General features: G+C 40.2%; 1 protein-coding gene across 1 annotated transcript in view; it reads left to right on the top strand.

Moving 5' to 3' along the window:
• Window positions 1-24,424, top strand: part of TTC4 (tetratricopeptide repeat domain 4) — a 41,706-nt gene that overhangs the window by 12,511 nt on the left and 4,771 nt on the right. The window contains exons 6-8 of the mRNA XM_081226597.1: window positions 12,470-12,556; window positions 14,265-14,485; window positions 15,060-15,141. Of these exons, the coding sequence (XP_081082723.1) occupies window positions 12,470-12,556; window positions 14,265-14,485; window positions 15,060-15,141 (390 nt within the window). The remainder of the gene's footprint in view (window positions 1-12,469; window positions 12,557-14,264; window positions 14,486-15,059; window positions 15,142-24,424) is intronic.

Genomic DNA, 24,424 nt, shown 5'->3' with positions numbered 1-24,424 from the left:
AAAAGACTTAAAATGGCATGGTTAAAGATCTGATTACAATGTAATTGACAAGAAACTTGGTTATTTCTGTGACACACAACATTTTAAGATAATAATTAGAATTATGACTGATAACATACCAGGACAATCAGATTTTTAGGAATTCCATATAAAATTTGGAATATCTATATTAACATTTACCCACACAGCATAATCTAAGAAGGTTTATCTCCAATCACTTGACAGTGTTTTTCAAGTAATTTAACATACCAAATAAACCTAATTAGTTTAATATTCCTCTGAGATGCTTCAGGGTTCCTTTGAAGCTTCCCAGAGTTAGCTGGAGGTCAAAAGAACTTCAGTTAGAATTTGATATTTGGGAAGTGTGTCAAGAATATCAAAAAGGTTTCAAAAGGTTTGACTTGGTCAAATAGGTTCATAGGTCATTGTGAAACAATACTTATTCACTTCACCAAAGTGACAAAAGATTTCAAAAACAGGGACTCTCCTGGTGGTGCAGTGGTTAAGAATCTGCCTGCCAATGTACGGGACATGGGTTCGATCCCTGGTCCGGGAAGATCCCACATACCATGGAGCAACTAAGCCCATGTGCCACAACTACTCAGCCTGCAAGCCACAACTGCTGAGCCTGAGTGCCACAACTACTGAAGCCCGCATGCTCTAGGGCCCACGTGCCGCAACTCCTGAGCCCATGTGCTGAAACTAATGAAGCCCGTGCACCTAGAGCCCGTGCTCCACAACAAGAGAAGCCACCACAGTGAGAAGCCCGTGCACTGCAACCAAGAGTAGCCCCGCTCGCCGCAACTAGAGAAAGCCTGCATGCAGCAACGAAGACCCAATGCAGACAAAAAAAAAGATTTCAAAAGCAAATACACATCACCTAAAGGCAAAGAAACCCATATAATCTGTTATCAAAAACAGTATTCCAAGAAAATTTTTTTCTCTTAATAGAGAGAGGAACCAAATCTAGTCCTGCACTAACCTACTTTTAGTAACAAAATCCATTTACCTTGTTAATTTAGTCCCAGCCTGACCATGTGCAAAACTTTTTCAGGGCTTCCTTTCTACAAACCTTCCACAACTTTCTGTATCCATATTAGTTTGTTCCTTATTTTTCCATCTACAAACAACCAGCTCTAGGACAAAATCACTTGTTCCCCTTAAAATGTATTTCCATTCCTCATACCTTCTTTTTTTTTTTTTTAATTTTATTTATTTATTTGTTTATTTTGGCTGTGTTGGGTCTTCGTTTCTGTGTGAGGGCTTTCTCTAGTTGCGGCAAGTGGGGACCACTTTTCATCGCGGTGCGCGGGCCTCTCACTATCACGGCCTCTCGTTGTGGAGCACAGCCTCCAGACGCGCAGGCTCAGTAGTTGTGGCTCACGGGCCTAGTTGCTCCGAGGCATGTGGGATCTTCCCAAACCAGGGCTTGAACCCGTGTCCCCTGCATTGGCAGGCAGATTCTCAACCACTGCGCCACCGGGGAAGCCCCTCCTCATACCTTCTTTTGCTGAAAACACACATCGTACTTTACTTGCATGCTGAAACATTTCCCTTATTGTTTTTAGTGGCTTTAATTACATATTACAGTTTTAACCTTTAAAAATCTTAATCTCTAGCAAAAACTGACAAGCAGCAAGTAATTGTGAACTGTTTGTCATACTAGCATTTCCTGATTGGCAAATTTAGGAATATTCTAGAACCTCTAGAAACATATATCTTCTCATAGCGTAATTTCTTTCCTCAATGTGGTACAAGACATGTCTAATAAACCCAAACATCTTTAGTTTCCCTCTTGTAAGGAGACAAAAGTAGGTAAATTTAGACCTATTTAGCAATTAATGTTCCAGTATTTTATTTGAAATGACTTGGGTATTCAGTGAATTCTCATCATTTAATTTAACTTAGCAAAACTCAAGTTACCAAAAATCAGGAGAAACTATTTTAGATAGACATACCCAAAACATAATTATTCCTAAGAGTTCACTTGTAAACTCTTGTCTCATTTACCTTTATTTTATAACTTACAAAGATATCATCATACTGCGGATGAAGAATGTCACCTGCCATTATCAGTAAGCAGAGGATGTTGCAGCCATCAAGCCATCAGCCACTGCAGCTGCCCCTGACTGTGCACCCTGAGGGGATTCAGGATGGAGGAAAAAACAGGATACTGGCCCTAGATAGTTAAGATATAACATATATATCAAAGGAATGATTTCAGTGAGCCCAGACTCTTGCATCTTCCCATACATAGAAAAGTGTTAAATTCATTAACTGAGATGTCTGTTTTTATTTAACAGTAATCTTTCGATGTTCCGACTACCTGGTTTTATGTAGAAACTATATATCCTGGCTCCTCCCTTACCTCTTCAGAGCAGTTCCTAGAGCTGTCTGCCTCCCAGGCTTAAGTCCTCAGCAAGGACTTAAGAGGCCGCCTCCCAGGCGTAAGTCCTCAGCAAGTCCTCCAAATAAAACATAATTCTCAACTTTCAGGTTGTGCATTTTTTTCAGTCAACAATACCAAGTTAATTTTTCTTGCTGATAAACTCTACAACAGAAATAACATGAACTTAGTTAACCTAGGTACAATAAAAGTAAGGTATGTCTATATTGATTAAACCAACAAGCTAGCTCTATTACCAGATACAATTTAATATTGAGTATTTCCTAGGTCATGTGAACCTGAAACTCATTCTGGCCAGTTTCCATTATATTTAGAAAAATTTAATTTGTAAGTGCTTACTTTTAAGTCAATTAAATGGAGCTGTTTTATAAACTTAATTTTGATAATATTTTCCAGAGGTAGAGACATCTTATATATATAATGTACACACAGACATATAAGCAGACAAAACTAGAGATCTCATAGCTTTAACATGTAGTTACAAATCAGGTATTATAAACTTACTAGTTTATAAGTAGCAATTGGAATAAGTTAAATTTATTTGCTCAGATGACTAAGGCTTATGCTGTTTGTGGAAAAGACTTAAGGTTTATATTTGTCCTTGATAAATCCCTTAAGGAGGCTATAAGTTAGATTTTGAGTGAGGGAGCCTTTCCAGCAGTTTGAGTTTAAAAGAGCCCTTTTGTCTCCTTTGGTTTCAGGTTTTACCTGATTGAGCTAACTAGGCTCAGTCTCAGCTGTTTGTGGGCTGTATTTACATTTCTGATTTGTAGAGGTTTGCAACATACAGGCAGTTGCTTTAAATTCTCTAAAGAACTGGTCTGCTGCCTAAATGGTATTTATTAAAAGATTGATTTGCCCAACTATATTTTCTTTAATTTGCATTTTTATATCAGTGAGAAAATTTCCAACTATCTGAAAATTAAGAGTTCTATGTTCTAGAACTTTAGGGTTCAGTTTATCATGCCTTCAAAAGTTTGCACAAGGCATTCAACCAAGGCTCTCTTTCTGAGTGTATAGGGTAAACCCAGAGCAAAAGTCTCTATTATTATTTTTATTGGCCGCTGCATGTTAACTCCCAGCTTTTATTTCATATAGTGTGGGCTCAGGTAACCTTGTTGGTTTCTTTTAGTATGTTTAATTAATATTGTCTGGGGGGCAGATTTATATGCGCTGTCTTATAATAGCAGGCAGGGGAAGCATTCCCCAGTGAGACATAATGTCTATCCTACAATATAATTAGGCAAAAGGGATATAACCATCTTACATATAGCCCTTTTAAATACACCAATTTATATAAACTTTCTATTCTGTCAACTTTTTAAAAAAATTATTAATTTAATTATTTTTGGCTGCGTTGGGTCTTCGTTGCCGTGCGCGGGTTTTCTCTAGTTGTGGTGAGCGGGGACTACTCTTCGTTGTGGTGTGCTGGCTTCTCATTGCGGTGTCTTCTGTTGCAGAGCACGGGCTCTAGGCATGCAGGCTTCAGTAGTTGTGGCTCTCGGGCACAGGCTCAGTAGTTGTGGCACACAGGCTTAGTTGCTCCATTGCTCCACGGCATGTGGGATCTTCCTGGACCAGGGCTCAAACCTTTGTCCCCTGCATTGGCAGGCAGATTCTTAAGCACTGCGCCACCAGGGAAGCCCTATTCTGTCATCTTTTATACCTTTAACTAGTTTCCATCAGGATCCGATCGACAAGCCTTGGTCTTAACAACAGTCCTAGAAGCTTTCTTTTCTTTTTATCCCTCAACCATTTTATCTATTTTTGTATAAAAGGCTCTGGGGTCCCCAGTGAGAGATTGAGCCAAGGCACTCAGGTCTTTTTGTCAATCTTTTAACTTGATTAATTGGCCTAACTGTTGCCCCAAGTAATTGTTAGTCGGGTATCTCAGTGTAGTTTTTTTCTAGCCTTTTAAATATATATATACACACACACACACACACATACACATAACACATAGTTTTTAAACTGGGGTAAATAGAACAGACTTGTTTGGGGCCCTTTAATGTTGGGGACCAATAGAGGGTCCCTTTGGCCCATCCAACCTTAGGTAGTGTTGTATCAGAACCTTTTTAATCCTATTAATGTTCATTTTATTTATCCCATTTCTTAATAACCGTCTAAAGATTTCTTTATCCATTTGGGATGAGACCCTTTAAAATTTCCACCTTGTTGGGAAGAAGTCTCTAGACTTTCTTTCAGTTTTTTTCTTACTTCCCTGTTAATCAACCTAATTAACATTAATTATCCTAATGTTTTTATTAGCATCTGTAAGACCCATTGAGGGGAAGCAGAGGTCACAAATAAGGCTTCCCAAACTGTTTTTTTTTATTTGTTTGTTTTAAATTAAGGAGTTCTGGGAATTCCCTGGCGATCCAATGGTTAGGACTCCACGCTTTCACTGCCTAGGGCTCGGGTGCGAAGTAAGATCCGGCAAGCCGTGTGGCCAAAATTAAATAAATTAATTAAATAAACAAACAAACCAAGGAGTTCTTAGGTTAACCATTTTACATATATATTTTTTCCACCTTCTAATTTGGGTTTATCATAGGTACCAGTAAAATAGCTGTTTATAATGAGAGCTCTCTAAAAAATATACCAATTTAGAATTTTCTCCAATTTAAAAGATCCATTGTCTGGCCATTAACTAGATATATCCTAATAGTGACTCAAACCAATAAGGTGCAAGAGGCGTCCCCACAGGAGAGTGCGAAGGATGCTGCCTATACAAGATCTAGAAAGTGTACTCCCAAAAATAGCGTAAGAAAGTAAAGGCCTTTGTTGTACAGGCTGACTCAACTAAGGTTCAGATGACAAGAGCCCCTGAGAGTTGACACAGTCAGACAAGAGACTGCTCAGAATCCCAGTCTGTTCGATTGGTTGTGAAATGTACACCATATGTGTACCTTCCAGATGGCAGAGAACAGGCTCTTAAACACACACACACACACACACACACACACACACACACACACACACTCACTCTCTCTCTCTCTCTCTCTCTCTCTCTCTCTCACTCACTCACTCACTCACTCACTCAAGATCAGGTAGAACGTTTTCATCTCAAAGGCACAGGGAGAGAAATGCAAGTTCCCTCTAGAAGGGCTTTTGCGTCTTTAAGGTCAGAATTCTGCAGAGATGTTTTATCAAGCTGTCTTTCTCTAACTTAACTACGAACACAATAAAAGAACCTCCTCTTGGCCATTTTCAGGGTGAGATTTCCTTTAATTACCAAGTAAGTAAGTACAAGTTTTGTACGTACATAAACCTGGCTGGGGTGTTAGTTGGAGGCTGGCTTTCTGATGCCCCTCATTTAGAAAAGATACTAGGCCAGCCTCTCACCCAATCACACAGTCCAGATCACTCAGTATCTCTTGACTGAGCAACTCGCAGTGTCTTCCAACCAGGATGTACTTTTTCCTGTTATCTTTCAGCTGGGCTCCCCCAGTATCTTTTCAGCTGGGGAGCCAGATACTGGTTATATACAACTGAATAAAACTCAAACAACCAATAATTGGGAGATCTGAGAACCAAGAGAGACTCACCCAAATTTGTTTGGACTCTGAGGCAGACGGGCACAAGAGGCCTCTGCTGGTACCAAGACTCCAGCTCCTTGTAGAGGTCAGGTGAAGCAGAGAAGTCTGCCCTGAGTCCCTTTGTGGTCACAAAAACTGTCAACTAAAAAAAAATGCACAATCTAGAAGTTGAGAATTATGTTTTATTCAGCAGAGTTACTGAGGGCTTAAGCCTGGGATACAGACTCTCATATAGCTCTGAGGGACTGTTCCACATGTAGTGGAACATCAAAAGATTACTGCTAATTAAAGAAACACATTTCAAGTTAAATAATTTAGCACTTTTCTATGTATGGGAAGATGTAAGAGTCCGGGCTCATTGAAATTATTCCTTTGATACGCACCATAAATATCTAGGGCCAGTATTCTCTTTTTTCCATCCTGAATTCCCTCAGGGTGCGCTCGCGGGTGGCTACAGTGGCTGATGGCTTTATGACTACAACATCTTTTGTTTACTGAAATGGCAGTTGACATTCTTTGTCCACAAAACGAAAGGAAACAATGTCTAAAGAACTTCAAAAAATACATGGAGGGGCTTCCCTGGTGGCGCAGTGGTTGAGAGTCTGCCTGCCAATGCAGGGGACACGGGTTCGTGCCCCAGTCCGGGAAGATCCCACATGCCGCGGAGTGGCTAGGCCCGTGAGCCATGGCCGCTGAGCCTGCGTGTTCGGAGCCTGTGCTCCGCAATGGGAGAGGCCACAACAGTGAGAGGCCCATGTACCGCAAAAAAAAAAAAAAAACACCCGAAAAACACGGGAACACTCACTCACCAAATAGGGAATATCATTAAAGAAAAATTAACAACTGAAATGAGAAATTCACTAAGGGGTTCAAGAATAGAACTTTGAAGATAGGTCAATTGTGATTACTCAGTCTGAGGAATAGAAAGAAAAAAGAACAAAGAAAGATGAAGAGAGACTGAGAGACTTATGGGATGCCATCAAGCATATCATAGGCATAATGAGAGTCCCAGGATAGAGAAAGGGGTAAAAGAATATTTGAAGAAGTAACAGCCGAAAACTTCCCAGATTTGATGGGAAATAGTAAGCTACTCTCCCAAGAAGCTTAACAAACACCAAGTAGGATATACTTAAAGAAATCTATATCCAGACACATCATAATCAAACTGTTAAAAGTCAAAGACAAAGAAGAGAATCTTAAAAGCATCAAAAGAGAAGTGACTCTTCATATATGAGATCCTCAATAAAATTAATAGCTGATTTCTCATCAGAAACCATGTTAGCCAAAGGGCAGTGGGATGACATGAAAAGTGCTGAAAGAAAAAGACTGTCAACCAAGAATTCTATATCCAGCAAACTTACCCTTCAAAAATGATGGAGAGGAAGAAGTAAAACTATTTGTAAATGATACGAGCTCATATATAGAAAATTCTAAAGAATCCACTAAACTATTGGAACTAGTAAATTAGTCCACCAAGCTGGTAGGATATGTCAGAATACACCGATGAACTGTATTCTCTACACTTTTAATGAACATTCCAAATGTGGAATTAAGAAAATTCCATTTACTAGCATCAAAAAGAATAAAATATTTAGGAATAAATTTAACAAAAGTAGCATAAAATTTATACTTTGAAAATACAAAACATTGTTGAAAGAAATTAAACCTAAATAAATGGGAAGACATCCCATATTCATGGATCAGATCTTTTAAAAAAATTTTTTATTTACTTATTTTATTATTGGCTGCATTAGGTCTTAGTTGCAGCACGCAGGATCTTTGTTGGGATCATCACTGTAGCATGCGGGATCCTCTGCTGCGGTGCATGGGCTCCTTGTGGCGCATGGGCTTCTCTCTAGTTGTGGCCCGTGTGCTCAGTAGTTGCAGCACACGGGCTTAGTTGCTCCACGGCATGTGGGAACTTAGTTCTCCGACCAGGGATCAAACCCACATCCTCTGCATTGGAAGGCAGATTCTTAACCACTGGACCACCAGGGAAGTCCCTTATGGATCAGATCTTAATATTGTTAAGATGACAGTACTCCCTAAATTGGTGTACAAATTCAATGTAATCTTCCTCAAAATTTCAATTAGTTTATTTGAAGAATATTGACAAGCTGATTGTAATATTCACATGGAAATTCAAGGGACCCAGAATAGCTAAAACAATCCTGAAAAACAAAAATAAAGTTAGAGAACTCAAAATTCCCAATTTCAAATCTTACTATAAAGCTATAGTAATAAAGACATTGTGGTACTGGTGTAAATATAGACATATAGATCAATATAATAGAATTGAGAGCTCAGAAATAACCCCTCACATTTATATATAGATGATTTGCGACAAGGGTACCTAGACCGTTTAATGGGGAAGGAATAGTCTTTTCAACAAATGATTCTGGGACAACTGGATATCCACGTGCAAAAGAATGAACTTGGACCCTAAAACACACACACACACACACACACACACACACACACTCTCTCTCTCTCTCTACCTCGAAATGGTTCAAAGAACTAAAACTGTAAAACTCTTAGAGGAAAACATCAGCATAAATCTTCATGACCTTGGGTTAGGCAATGGTTTCTTAGATATGACACAAAACGCATAAGCAACAAAAGGACAAATAGGTAAACCGGACTTCATCAAAGGTTAAAAACTTTTGTTCTTCAAAAGACACCATTGAGAAAGTGAAAAGGCAACCCACAGAATGGGAGATAATATTTATATCATATATCTATAAGAGACTTTTATCTAGAATATATAACGGACTCTTAACATGTCAATAATTAAAAAGACAACCCAATTATTTAAGTGGGCAAAGGATCTGAATAGATGTCACTGCAATATAATACAAAAATGACTGACAAACACATGAAAGATGCTTAACATCATTAGTCATTAAGGAAATGTAAATCAAAACCACAGTGAGATACTATTTCATACCCACTAGGATAGCTCTAATTTTTTTTTAAAGGAAGATAACAAATGATGAAGATGTGGAGAAATTGAAACCCTCATAAGTTGCTGGTGGGAATGTAAAATGGTACAGCTACTATGGAAAACAGTTTGACAGTTCCTAAAAAAATTAACCATAAAATTGCCATATGACCCAGCACTTCCACTCCTAGGTATATATACCCAAAAGGATTGAAACCAAATATTCAAACAAATACTTGTACATGAATGTACATAGCAACAATATTCATAATGGCCAAAACATGGAAACAATCTAAATGTCCATCATGGTAGATAGATGGTAGAAAAAAAGGAATAAAGTACTGTAAAAAGGAATGAAGTACTGATACATGCTACAGTGTAGACGAACCTTAAAAATACCATGCTGAGGGAAAGAAGGCAGATACAAAAGAACACATATTGTATGATTCCATGTATATGAAACATCCAAAATACATAAATCTGTAGAGAGAGAAAGCACATTAGTGGTTGCCAGGGTTTGGGGGAAGGGGGAAATGTTGAGTGACTGCTTAATGGGCTTGAGATTTCTTTTTAGGGTGTTGAAAAGTCTTGGAACTAGATAGAGGTGGTGGTTGCACAATAAAGTGAATGTACTAAATGCCACTGAATTGTAAACTTCAGAATGGTTAATTCTATGTCATGTGAATTTCACCTCAATTTAAAAAAAATTTTTTAAATATATACTAACCATGAAATAAAAAATTATTGATAAATTGGACTTGGTCAAAACTGAAAATTTTCTATTCTATAAAAGACATCAATAAGAAGATTAAAAGGCAAGCCATGGAATGCAAGAAAATATTTGTATTACATACAGTTGATCCTTGAACCACAGGAGTTTGAATTGCACACGTCCACTTATATGTGGATATTTTTCAATAGTAAATACCACAGAACTACGTGGGTGGTTCATGGTTGGTTGAACCTGAGGATGTGGAAAAATAGAGGATACAGAGGGCGGACTATGAGTTATACATGGATTAACCCTGGCATTGTTCAAGGGTCAACTGTATATCTAACAAAGGATTTGTATCCAGAATACATAAAGAAATTTATTCAATATGAAATTTTTTTTAATTTTGCAAAAGAAACAGACACTTCTCAAAAGATTTACAGTAGCACATAAAAATATACATAGTATCATTAGTCACGTGGGGGGAGAATGCAACTTAAACATCAGTGCTGGGCTTCCCTGGTGGTGCAGTGGTTGAGAATCTGCCTGCCAATGCAGGGAACACGGGTTCGAGCCCTGGTCTGGGAAGATCCCACATGCTGCGGAACAACTAGGCCCGTGAGCCACAACTACTGAGCCTGTGCGTCTGGAGTTTGTGCTCCGCAACAAGACAGGCCGTGACAGTGAGAGGCCCGTGCACCGCAATGGAGAGTGGCCCCTGCTCACCGCAACTAGAGAAAACCCTCGCACAGAAACGAAGACCTAACACAGCCAAAAATAAATAAATAAATAAATATTTTTTTTTAAAAAAAGTGCAATCCCAGTTCACAAGACTGACAATACCTAATATTGGCAGAGATGTGAAGGAGTTGGAACTCTCATAAATTGTCAGTGGGATATAAACCACTTTGGAAATCAGTTTGTCAGTTTTATATACCTATCCTATGACTCAGCAATTTTACTCCTAGGTATTTAGCTAAGAGAAATGAAAACATGTTCATAAGAAGACTTGTATAAGAATGTTGGTAGCCAATTTTATTCATAATAATCCAGAAACAGCCCTTGTGTCCATCAACAGAATAGATAAGCAAAGTGAGGTGTATTCAAACAATGGAATATGACTTGGTAATGAAAAGAAACAAACCTATCAGTGATGGGATGGGAGGGTGATGGACTGCAAAGAGGTATGAGGGAACTTTCTAGAATGTTCTGTATCTTGATTGGAGTGTTGGGTACTCAGGGTATACATTTGTCAAAACTCATCTAACTATACACTTAAATTCTCAACAGAGTTGACTTTTTTTACATATATAAAGGGGCAGCAAACTTCATAGTTCAGGACTCCTCTGACCTAGGGGTTATGTGGGCTTTAGGCGGGCTGCAAGACCCCAAACTTCAGGTGAGACAGCAGGGAAATCACATCCTCCCACTTGCATCTGTAAGTCAGAGGAAAAACAACATGGGACAGAATACAAGTCATCCTTAATCATCCATCTTAATCATTCTCTAATGTGGACCAGACACTGTGGTCCGGTGTAGCTCAACTGTGAAGGCAGAACTGGACATAGTTCTAGTGGTATCCATGGGTTTGATTACTCTTGGTAGAATAATCAAACTTCCTAACAGCAGAAAGGATTTTTTTTTTTTTTTTTTTTTTTTTTTTTGCGGTACACGGGCCTCTCACTGCTGTGGCCTCTCCCATTGCGGAGCACAGGCTCTCTACGCGCAGGCTCAGCGGCCATGGTTCACGGGCCCAGCCGCTCCGTGGCATGTGGGATCCTCCCAGACCGGGGCACGAACCCATGTCCCCTCCATCGGCAGGCGGACTCTCAACCACCGCGCCACCAGGGAAGCCCAGAAAGGATTTTTGCAGCTCCTGGCAGACTGGATTGGAGAAGGATGGCCAAGAATTATCAGCCGTTGTCTCCTGAAAGGGTAGACTTTGTTCATAAGAAAAAGAAGATCTATGTTAGCCCTTGTGGGGCTCTTGTGGGGAGGATAAGGGATGGTTGGTGCTATATTTTAGAGCAGGGCTCAGCAAACTGACCCACAGGCCAAATCCAGCCTTCGTTCTGTTTTTGTACGTTCTATGAACCAAGAATGTTTTTCATATTTTTAGAGGGTTATAAACAACAAACAAAGCAACAAACAAAGCCAGATAATATTTCACAGAGACCATACATGGTCTGCAAAGCCTAAAATATTTACTGTCTGGCCGTTTACAGAAAAAGTTGGCCCCTACTAATCACAATCCTGAGGGTAGGTAGGAGTACGATCACCTGGCTTTGGGTAGATTAGCAGGAGAAGGAAATCTAAATTATATTTCTGCCAGATGAAGTAGACTGGTGGTATTTTTCTCTCATGGACTGTAATTGTGCAAAAGGCAGAGGCTCTGATAAGTTCTTGGCCTGCGTTTTTCCAGTGTGTTTTCCTAAACCCCAGCCATAACAGAGAAGTTTAAATGCCCCATTGGCCCTGATGTCAGTCCCTCTACCAAGAATGCCCTCTCTCTTTCATCTGGTTTCTGTCTAAACCCACCTTCTCGATGGGGCAGAATCAGTCACTCCCTTCTCTGTGTTTCATAGCACTCAGTTCATACTACCAGGCTAACACGTAGACCTTTTTACATGTCTGTCCCCCTCAGTGGACTATGAGCTCCTTGGGTAGATTTTAATATTTTTGCTGCCACTGGTCCTGGCACCCAGATATGTGCTGCTTAAATGTTTATTGAACTGAATCCAGCCACTGGTATCCCTTCATATACAGGAGCCTGGGTTGAATAGAGACCAGAGATAGCTATTTAGGATCAGGCTGGGGTAAAAAGCGGAGGCAAGTTCTCTGGAGCTGATGCATCTGAATTTCATTTTCAGCGAACTGAACAGAGGGATATAAGGAAAGCAAAGTTGAAAGAAAAGAAGGAGCAGAATCAGAATGAGGCTTTACTCCAGGCTATCATGGTGAGTTCTCAAACTTTAGGCCCTTCTGGTCTTATGAAATCCACTAATCCTGAAGCCTATTGGGAACCTTTCTGGGAATGCTTTACCTGAATGAGTTGTACATTTTCTTTCTGCTTTTGGTGAAGCAGTGTGACAAATCAGACCTTCTGAGTTCCGTCAGCTCTCTCACTTGCATGTATGTGTTGGTTTCAGGTAACATATACTGAATTTAGTAGCTTTCGGTTAAGCATTATCTAATCTTCACAGTAGCCTTCTAGGGTAGATCTTCTTGCTCCTGTTTTTGCTAGATGAGCACATAGTCTCAGGGAGATGAAGAAACCTCACACAGCTAATATGTGTCAGAGCCAGGTCCTTGCTCTCAGCCCCTGTGTTATACTGCATCCTGAGAAAGTGAATTTTTAGGATGTAGCTCTTCTAACTATAACAACACAAAATTCTATCTCTCTTTACTGCATTTTAAATGAATGTAGTCTGAGCCAAATCTTGCTTTCACAAGTCACTTTGAGCCTTGGCTACTCAGGAGAGGTAATACTGGCTATGAGATTGTGGGGTAGGTTCTTGGTTTCATTCTTTGCAGAGTTAAATTATGTGCCTATTTAAATTACTTCTTGACTTTGAGAACGTCACGGTTCTAAGATGCACTCCACTCGTCCCTCCGCACAACAAGGAATCTGTTAACACGTTAACAGATTAAACAGAAGGGAATACTCCAGAGGGATTTGGTCATTTTCTAAAATGTAGAATAGTGGAATGCCCAGACATTTGCATACAGACCTTATTTTGGTTCTCTCCTTTAACTGTGCATCTCAAACTTCAGTGTACTTAAGAATTAATCTCAAGAGTAATATACACAAAGCTGTATATACTACATTTTAGTGGTTTAAAGCAGGGGTCAGCAAGCTGCAGCCAGTGGCTTATAGCCCTGCCTGTTTGTGTATGTCTTACCAATGGCTGTTTTCACACTACAGTGGCAGGGTTGAGTAATATCAACAGAGACCATTTGGCCCGCAAAACCTAAAATATTTCTTATCCGATCCTTTAAGGGAAAGTTTGCCAACCCCTGATTTAGGAGATAGCATCAAGGTAATTTTGATTACATGTCATTTTCCCCTTGTGTGCTAGCCTTAGGAGCTTCCACACAACATACGTAAGGGGTGACTCTACTATTCAGACCTTTGATTTATCCTTATTTCTATGAGACAATCAAGATTAAGTCAGTGTGTGCATTATTTTTATTATCCCATGTCCTAGCTAAATGGAAACGTTTGCCATGTTCGTACATGCCTCTCTCTGCATCTTTTCTGTACCTTTGCACATGCTGTTCCTTGGCTGTTACTTGGGGTAGAATGCCCTTCCCACTCCCCTGCCCCCCAACTTTTCTGCTTTTCAAAGTCATTGTTCAAGGCCTAGCATCCCCCAGTCCCCTCCAGCCCCCAGGCTGAATTAATTATTTACGGTCTACAGTTCCACAGCTTTACTTCTTAGCTTGTGTTGTACTTATTACCATGTCTAGCTCATGTCTGTGACAGAGTCTAGCATGTGGTAGATGCCCAGTAAAGGTGAGTTAAACAAGTCTCAGGGATAATGAAGACGAATCATGTGTAGAGCTGGCTCTCAGGGAGCTCGTAGTGTTATGGTTTCCTTGTTTTAGTGAAATGAGTTTGCATCCTTCCACACATAAGGTGTGTGTTTTCTTTTTTTAACCCAGGCTAGGAACATCAAGCTAGTGTCTGAAGCTGTTGGAGACGATGAAGAAGATTCAGCCTCAGAAGGTCTCGGTGAGCTCATCCTGAACAGGCTCACTTCTGAGAACCTCTCCGGAGCCAGGCTGAGTGTAGATGATGGGGGAAGCCTGAGCTGGCCTGTGCTCCTTCTGTACCCAGAGTATGCCCAGTCAGACTTCATCTCTGCCTTTCACGAGGACTCCAGGTACTTCCTTCCCCAGGAGCCCTCTGCTATGCTTGCATGCTCTTCCCTGCTGTCTCTGCAGGATGGACAGGTGGATTTTTGGTTGCAGAGGAAAGAGAATAGTTTTAGAGGGTTTTACACAGTCTGGTTGGTATAACCTCTCTATTCCATAGCTGATTTCTCCTTTTACTAAGTAGCTTTGCAGTGACAGACCACAGTACAGTGTTTGTCAAGCGCTGGTACTTGTCTCGTGAGAGATTAAATCATTGGAGGTAGTACCTGCATAGAACTGAAGGGTATATTTATAAGAAAACATATATCTGGCGTTTTAACATGTGATTTCATAGGGTTAATGCTTAGAATGTGGCTGAATATAAGAATGTTGTTAATGCTGAGTGAGTTTAAAGAGAATTACTATGTCATAATAGGACAAGTGATACACACATTTTGGGCACTGCTGTCAAAATGGATTAAGCCTGCATTTCATGATTTATACATTCTTGATATCTCTGTGAATTGGTGTCCAGGGCATGGGATGTAGGAAAACAGATTATGAGTTATTGATACCCAGAAAGTACATGTTATATCTCCTTAGGTTTATTGATCATCTAATGGTGATGTTTGGTGAAACGCCCTCTTGGGATTTAGAGCAAAAATACTGCCCTGATAATTTAGAGGTAAGAGAAGTTTTATTTTGTTCCTCTATGGGAATTGGGGTGGGGAGGAACAGGGAGTGCAGTGAGGTTTCACTGCCTTTTTAAAAAAAATTGTGGTAAAATACACAAAACATAAAATTTACCATTTTAACCATTTTAAGTGCACAGTTCAGTAGTGTTAAGTACATTCACATTGTTGTACAACCATCACCACCATCTGTCTCCATTTTCATCATGCTAAACTGAAACTCCATGCCCATTAATTGATAACTCCCTATTTTCCCTTCCCCTCAGCCCATAGCATCTACCCTGCTACTTTATGTCTCTGAATTTATCTCTCATATAAGTGGAATCATACAGTATTTGTCCTTTTGTATCTGGCTTATTTCACTTGGTGTAATGTCTTTAAGATTCATCATGTTGTAGCATGGGTCAGAATCTTATTCTTTTTTAAGGCTGAATAACATTCCATTGTTGCAACTTAAAAAAATAATCACAACTTTACAGGACAAAGAATTTATCTTCTAACTATTTGAGAGTAAGATGCCAACTGATGCCCCATCACTCCTGAATTCTTAAGTGTCTATTTCCTGCAAAAAGGACATTTTCTTTCATGATTCCAGTCAGTCATCAAAATCAGGAAATTATCTTTAATACACTCTTACCAGCTAATCCTCAGACTCCATCAGTTTTCACAAATTTTCCCTCAGTAATGTTTTTTTTTTTTTTGGCACACACTACTAATTAAAAAAAATTTTCTTTTAATTGAAGTATAGTTGATTTACAGTATTGTGTTAGTTTCAGGTGTACAGCAGTGATTCAATTATATTTTTCCAGATTATTTTCCATTATAGGTTATTATAAGATATTGAATATAGTTCCCTGTGCCGTACAGTAAATCTTTGTTGCTTATCTATTTTATGTATAGTAGTTTGTATCTGTTAATCCCATGCTCCTAATTTATTAAGTGTGGTGATACCTCATTGTGGTTTTTGATTTGCATTTCTTTAATACTTGACGATGTTGAGCATCTTTTCATGTCCCTGTTGGCCATCTGTATGTCTTCTTTGGAAAAATGTCCATTTGGGTCTTCTGCCTGTTTTTGATTGGGTTTGATATTGAGTTGTATGAGCTGTTTGTATATTTTGGATATTAACCCCTTGTCAGTTGCATCATTTGCAAATATTTTCTCCCATTCTATAGGTTGTTTTTTCATTTTGTTGATGGTTTCCTTTGCTGTGAAAAAGCTTTTAAGTTTGATTAGGTCCCATTTGTTTATTTTTGGTTTTATATTTTGGCCTTGGGAGACTTAAGAAAATATTGCTACGATTTGTGTCAGATAATGTTTTGCCTGTGTTCTCTTCTAGGAGTTTTATGGTGTCATGTTTTATATTTAGATCTGAAAAACATTTGGGGTTTATTTTTGTATATAATGTGAAGGAATGTTCTAATTTCATTGATTTACATGTAGCTGTCCAGCTTTCCTCAACACTATTTGCTGAAGAAACTGTCTTCTCCATTGTATATTCTTGCATCCTTTGTCATAGATTAATTGACTGTAGGTGTGTGGGTTTATTTCAGGACTCTCTATTCTGTTCCATTAAGCTCTATGTCTGTTTTTGTGCCAGTACAATGCTGTTTTTTGTTTTGTTTTGTTTATTTTTGGCTGTGTTGGGTCTTCATTGCTGTGCACAGGCTTTTCTCTAGTTGTGTTGAGTGGGGGCTACTCTTCTTTGCGGTGCGTGGGCTTCTCATTGCAGTGGCTTCCCTTGTTGCGGAGCATGGGCTCTAGGTGCACAGCCTTCAGTAGTTGTGGCACACGGCTTAGTAGTTGTGGCTCACAGGCTCTAGAGCGCAGGCTCAGTAGTTGTGGTGCATGGGCTTAGTTGCTTTGTGGCATGTGGGATCTTCCTGGACCAGGGCTTGGACCCTTGTCCCCTGCATTGGCAGGCAGATTCTTTTCTTTTTTTAATTAAAATTTTTATTTATTTATTTATTTATTTTTGGCTGTGTTGGGCCTTTGTTGCTACACGTGGGGTTTCTCTAGTTGTGGCGAGTGAGGCTACTCTTTATTGCAGTGCATGGGCTTCTCATTGCAGTGGCTTCTCTTGTTGCAGAGATCAGGCTCTAGGCATGCAGGCTTCAGTAGTTGTGGCACGCAGGCTCAGTAGTTGTGGCACGCAGGCTCAGTAGTTGTGGCACATGGGCTTAGTTGCTCCGTGGCATGTGGGATCTTCCTGGACCAGGGCTCGAACCCGTGTCCCTTGCATTGGCAGGTGGATTCTTAACCTCTGCACCACCAGTGAAGTCCAAGCAGGCAGATTCTTAACCACTGCACCACCAGGGAAGTCCAGCATGCCATTTTGATTACTGTAGCTCTGTGGCATAGACTGAAATCTGGAAGGGTTACTCCTCCAGCTTTCTTCTTTTTCCTCAGAATTGCTTTGGCAATTCTTAGTCTTTTGTGATTCCATATAAATTTTAGTATTATTTGTTCTGGTTCTGTGAAAAATGCCATGGGTACTTTTTTTTAGCTCTCTCTCTCTCTCTCTCTCTCTCTCTCTATATATATATATATATATATATATATATATATATTTGGTTGCACCAGGTCTTAGTTGCAGCAGGCGGGCTCCTTAGTTGTGGCTCACCGGCTCCTTAGTTGTGGTTTGCGGGCTTCTTAGTTGTGGCATGCGAACTCTTAGTTGCAGTACGCATGTGGGATCTAGTTCCCTGACCAGGGTTTGAACGTGGGCTCCCTGCATTGAGAGCGCAAAGTCTTAACCACTGAGCCACCAGGGAAGTCCCAGTCATGGGTATTTTGTTAGGGATTGCATTAAGTGAGTAGATTGCTTTTGGTAGCATGGACATTTTAACAATATTCTTTCAATCCAAGAGCATGGAATATATTTCCATTTCTTTGAATCTTCAGTTTCCTTTATCAGTGTTTTATAGTTTTCAGCACATTGGTCTTTCACCTCCTTGCTTATGTTTATTCCTAGGTATTTTATTTTATTTTTTGATGTGATTTTAAATGGGATTTTTTTAAACTTATATTTCTTTGTTAGTGTAAAGAAATACAACAGATTTTTGTATATTAATCTTGTATCCTGCTACGTTGCTGAATTCATGTATTAATTCTAATAGTTTCTGTGTGGAGACTTTAGGGTTCTCTATATATAGAGTATCATGTCATTTGCAAGTAGTGACAGTTTTACCTCTTCCCTTCCAATTTGGATACCTTTTATTTCTTTTTCTTATCTGATTGCTGTGGCTCAGACTTCCAATACTATGTTGAATAGAAGTGATGAGAGTGGGCATCCTTGTCTTATTCCAAAATTTAGTGGGAAGGCTTTGAGCTTTTCACCATTGAGTATTACATTGGCTGTGAGTTTGTCATAAATGGCTTTTATCATGTTGAGATATGTTCCCTCTATACTTTGGTGAGTAGGTATAGAGGGAACATTATCATGAATGGATGTTGAATTTTGTTAAATGCTTTTCTGGTGTCTATTGAGATGATCACATGGTTTTTGTCTTCCTTTTGTTAATGTGGTGTATCACATTGATTTGCATACGTTGAACCATCCTTGTGGCCCTGGAATGAATCCAACTTGATCATGGTGTATGATCCTTTTTATGTGTTGTTGGATTTGGTTTGCTAATATTTTGTAGAGGATTTTTGCATCTGTATTCATCAAAGATACTGGACTGTAATTTCTTGTAGTGTCTTTGTCTGGTTTTGGTACCATGGTGATGGTGGCTTCATAGAATGAATTTGGGAGTTTTCCGTCCTCTTCAAGTTTTTGAAATAGTTTGAGAAGGATAGGTGTAAGTTCTTTGTTTGTTTGGTAGAATTTGCTAATGAAGCTGTCTGGTCCTAGACTTGTGTTTGCAGGGAGATTTTTAAATTAACATTCTATTTCATTTCTAGTGATTGGTCTGTTCAAATTACCTGTTTCTTCTTGACTCAGTTTTGGCAGCCTGTATGTTCCTAGGAACTTGTTCATTTCATCTAGGTTGTCCGATTTGTTGGCATATAACTGTTCATAGTAAACTCTTACGATTTTTTGTATTTCTGTGGTATCAGTTGTTATTTCTCCTCTTTCATTTCTCATTTTGTTTAACTGGGTCCTTTCTTTTCCTGTTGAGCCTGGCTAGAAGTATGCTGATTTTGTTTATCTTTTCAAAAGCTGGCTCTTGCTTTTATTGATCTTTTCTATTGTTTTTTTAATCTCTTTTATTTTCTTCATCTCTGATCTTTATTCTTTCTTTCTGCTGACTTTGGGTTTTGTTTATTCTACTTTTTCTAATTCTTTTAGGTGGTAGGTTATGTTGTTTATTTGACGTTTTTCTTGTTTCTTGAGTAAGGCCTGTGTTGTTATGAACTTCCCTCTTAGAACTGTATTTGCTTTATCCCATAGATTTTGTAAGATTGTGTTTTCATTGTTGTTTGTCTCAAGGTATTTCTGATTTCTTTGATTTCATTGATGACCCATTGTTTTTTTAGTAGCTTGTTGTTTAGTCTCCATGTGTTCATCCTTTTCCCATTTTTCTCATTTTGTGACCCTAGTATGTGGTCTATCCTAGAGAATATTCTGTGTGCACTTGAAAAGAATGTGGGGGTTTTTGGGTTTGTTTGTTTGTTTGGATATAGTGTCCTGTAGATATCAATTAAGTCCAGTTGGTCTGTTGTGTCATTTAGGACCTCTGTTGCCTTACTGATTTTCTTTCTGGATGATCTGTCCATTGTTGTCAGTGGGGTGTTAAAGTCTCCTACTTTTATTGTATTACTGTCACTTTCTCCCTTTATGTCTGTTAGTATTTGTTTTACGTATTTAGGTGCTCCTATATTGGGTGCATATCTCTTCTTGTATTGATGCCTTTATCATTCTGTAATGTCCTTTGTCATTCCTTATGGCCTTTGTTTTAAAGTCTATTTTGTCTGATATGAATATTGCTACCCCCTCTTTCTTGTCATTCCTGTTTGCATGAAATATCTTTTTCCATCCCCTCACTTTCAGTCTGTGTGTGTCTTTAGCCCTGAAGTGAGTCTCTTGTAGGCAGCATATTGTAGGTTCTTGTTTTTCTTTTTTTTAAGACTTATTTATTTTTTATTTATTTAATTTATTTTTGGCTGCATCAGGTCTTAGTTGTGGCATACGGGATCTTCGTTGAAGCATGCAGGATCTTTTGTTATGGTGCACGGGCTTCTCTCTCATTGTGGCGTGCAGGTTTTCTCTTCTCTAGTTGCGGCACACAGGCTCCAGGGCACGTGGGCTCTGTAGTTGTGGTGTGTGGGTTCCAGAGTGTGTGGGCTCTGTAGTTTGTGGCACGCGGGCTCTCTAGTTGAGGTGCATGAGCTCAGTAGTTGTGGCACATGGGCTGAGTTGCCCCATGGCATGTGGGATCTTAGTTCCCTGACCAGGGATCGAACCCATGTCCCCTGCATTGTAAGGCAGATTCTTTACCATTGGACTACCAGGGCAGTCCTGGTTCTTTTTTTTTTTTTTTTTAATTTATTTAGTTTTGGCTGCATTGGGTTTTCGCTGCTGCGTGTGGGCTTTCTCTAGTTGCGGTAAGCGGGGCCTACTCTTCGTTGTGGTGTGTGGGCTTCTCACTGCAGTGGCTTCTCTTGTTGTGGACCACGGGCTCTAGGTGTGTGGGCTACAGTAGTTATGGCATGCGGGCTTCAGTAGTTTTGGCACGTGGGATCAGTAGTTGTGGCTTGTGGGCTCTAGAGCACAGGTTCAGTAGTTGTGACACGTGGGCTTAGTTGTTCTGCAGCACGTGGAATCTTCCCGGACCAGGGATCGAACCTGTGTCCCCTGTATTGGCAGGCAGATTCTTAACCACTGTGCTGCCAGGGAAGTCCCTGGTTCTTGCTTTTTTTAATCCAATCTGCCACTCTATGTCTTTTGATTAGAGCATTTAGTCCATTGACATTTAAAGCAATTAATGCTAGGTATGTACTTATTACCATTTTAAACCTTGTTTTCCAGTCGTTTTTGTAGTTCTTTGATTGTTTCTTCTTTTTGTCTTTCCTTTTGTGGTTTGATGATTTTGTTGTAGTATGCTTGAATTCCTTTATTTTTGATTTTTGTGAATCTGTTTTATGTTTTTCATTTTTGGTTACCGTGGAATTCAAGTATGTTGATCCATAGCTATATGTACATCTACTTGCCTTTTTTTTTTTTTTTTTTTGCCACGCTGCATGGCTTGCATTATTTAGTTCCCAAACCAGGGATTGAACCCAGGCCCTGGCAGTGAAAGTTCCAAGTCCTAACCACTGGACCTCCAGGGAATTCCCAATATCTACTTGCTTTAAACTGATGGTCATACAAGTTCAAACACATTGTAAAAAATCTACATTTTTATACTCACACACACACACATTTTCTGATTTTTATGTCCTATTTATTGTACATCTTCATGCTTATCCTTTTGCTATTAATTGTAGTTATAATCGATTTTACAAAATTTTTTGATTATTTTTTAATCTATGTACTGGCTTATTCAAGTGATCTTCAATCCTTTTATATATTTACCTTTCCTGTTGTGATCTTTCCAATAGATTCTTGCTTCTTTTCTGTTATAGTTAGAGAAGACCCTTCAATACTGAAGACCCTTAATATTGCTGAATTCTTTTAGCTTTTGCTTGTCTGAGAAATTCTTTATCCTTCCTTCTGTTATAAATGATAATCTTGCTGGGTAGGGTATCCTAGGTTGCAGATTTTTCCCTTTCAGGACTTTGAATATATCATGCCACTCCCTCTGGGTTTGTTTTTGTAGACAAATCAGCTGATAGCCTTATGGGGGTTCCCTTTTAACTGACTCTTTGTGTTTCTCTTTCTGACTTTGGATCTTCTCTTCAACTTTTGCCATTTTAATTATGATATGTTTTGTTGTGGGTCTGTTAGGGTTCATCTTGTTTGGGACTCTCTGTGCTTCCTGTACCTGGATATCTATTTTCTTCTTTAGGTTTGGGAAGTTTTCAGCCATAATTTCTTCAAATACATTTTTGATCCTCTTTTCTCTCTCTCCTCCTTCTGGAACTCCTATTATGTGTAGATTGGCACGCTTTATATTAGCCCATAGATCTCATATGTTGCTTTCTTTTTTTTTTCTTGTTTGTCTTTCTGTCTGCTGTTCTGATTGGGTGGTTTCCATTATTCTATCTTCCAGATCACTTTTTTGTTCTTCTGTGTCATTTAGTCTGCTATCCATTACTTCTAGATTGGTTTTTATCTCAGCAATTGAATTGTCTAATTTTGATTGGTTTATCTTTATAGTTTCTAGTTCCTTTTTACAGTGATCTGCATTTCTATCGATAATCTTTCTTAATTCCTTTAGCATTTTTATTACTTCCTTTTTGAACTTGGGATCTTATAGACTGGTGAGGTCTGTTTCATTATCTGTTCTTTCAGGGGATTTCTCCTGTTCTTTTAATTGGGAGTAGTTCCTCTGGTTTTTCATTTTACTTAACTTTCACTGTTTCCTATGAATTTAGGAAAACAGTTATCTACTGTGGTCTTAAAAGGGCGTTTTTATATAGGAGTGTCCCTGTGTAGACTGTGTGTCCAATATTTTTGGTGTGAGGGCTGGTTTTGGTATGGATGCCTGCCACGTCTTTCATCAGAGTGTGCTGGCTGCTATCCCCTTGATGGGAGTGTGATTGGTGTTGTGGTGTCCAGAGCCTGCGTTGGATGTGAGGCAGGGCCTCCTCTCTGCTCCATGGCCTGTCAGGGGTGGGGTCTGCTCCTCCGTTGTTGGAGTAGAAGCCATGAGGGTCAGGTTCAATCAGGCTTCGTTGCCCTTGAGTGTGTGCCCTGCCCCAAAGGAGGTGGTTGCTGAAGCAGGTGAGGCCCGTGTCCTCACGGAGGACTTGTGCACTACCTGTGTAAGCATCCATGATTCACTCAGAAGCAGCCCAAGGTCGCGTCCCTTTCTCCATTTTGTTCGTCCCAGATCTAGTGCAAGGCTGTGGTGTGGAGTAGGCTGGAGTGGGGGTCAGGGCACTGTGGTTGCAGGAATTGAGGTGGCTGTGCTGCCACCTGGGACCTGGGGTTGCCTCTGTGGCAGAGCTCTCCCAGCACCTGGCCACTCCAGATCTGACGCTAAGGTGCAGTGTGGAGTGGGCAGAACTAGGGTGCTCCCACCGGGAAACCATCACTGCATACTCCCACCCAGGGCCTGCCTGACTGCCCCAGATTCAGCGCCTAGCCACCGTGTGTTCTTGTGGGCACTGCCCGGTGTGCGCACTGACAATGTCTGCCGCAGCTAGACTTGCTACTGGATGCTGACAGTGGGTTTTGCAGCTACCCCCAAATCACATCTCAGGCCTTCCAGGCTGTCTCTGTAGCTAGATTGAGTCCTCTCCCAGGATCTGCCTGCCTGAGATTCAGTGCTTAGCCGCTGTGTGTTCTTGCGGTGCTGCTTGGTGCATGCACTGATGGTGTCTGCTCGGTTTGGCCCGCCACCCTGGTGCGTACACTGACAGTGGTCTCCATCGTTGTGCTCAGATCACACCCCAAGCACCCTGGTCTGTCTCTGTGCAGCTAGACCGGATCTTTGCCGTGATCTCACACCAGGCTATGGTGTGGAGTGAGTGTGGCCGAGACACTGGCCCCTTTGGACTGGGAAGTGCCGCGAGGCAGCAGCCTCCAGCGCAGGTCTCTCCACCCTGACTGTTAGCAAACCAGCACACGCGCATTCCTCTCGAGTAGAGTCTGGGCTTCTCCAGCCCCCTATCTGTGTCAGCGGATTTCCCAGCAGTCAAGAGGGCTTCCCAGGGTGAGGATCCATCCATGTGGACCTTCTCTTCCTTACAGAGCACTCCCAGGGGTGCCAGGCCCAACCTGATAATTTTCTGTTCTCTGTCCTATCTAATCACATGGAGATCTTTCTTGCAGCTTTGGTTGTATAGGAGATCTTCTACCTGTTTCCAGTTAGTTTTCTGTGAGAATTGTTCCACATGTAGATGTATTTTTGATGTTTGTGGGGGGATGTGAGCTCCACGTCCTCCTATTCCACCATCTTGATCCCCCTCCGCCTATCCCCAGCAGTGTTCTTTATAGCAAAAGGAATCCCACATTGTATTGTATCTAGTGCTCATGTCCCTTTAGTCTCCTTCAGCCTATGGAAGACTTTCTCAGTCTTCCGTCAGCTTTCTTGATCTTACCACTTTTGAAGATTACAAACCAGTTATTTTGTGGAAAGTCCATCAGTGGGTTTCCTTGTGACCATGACCTGGATTATGTATATTTGACTGGAATATCACTGAAGCAATGCTGTATTCTTGTTG

This window comes from Mesoplodon bidens (genome assembly GCF_964165515.1).
Source record: "Mesoplodon bidens genome assembly, chromosome: 2".
In the NCBI taxonomy this organism is placed as follows: domain Eukaryota; kingdom Metazoa; phylum Chordata; class Mammalia; order Artiodactyla; family Ziphiidae; genus Mesoplodon; species Mesoplodon bidens.
Note: the sequence above shows the minus strand (reverse complement) of the source record. Positions and strands in the feature narration are given on the sequence as shown.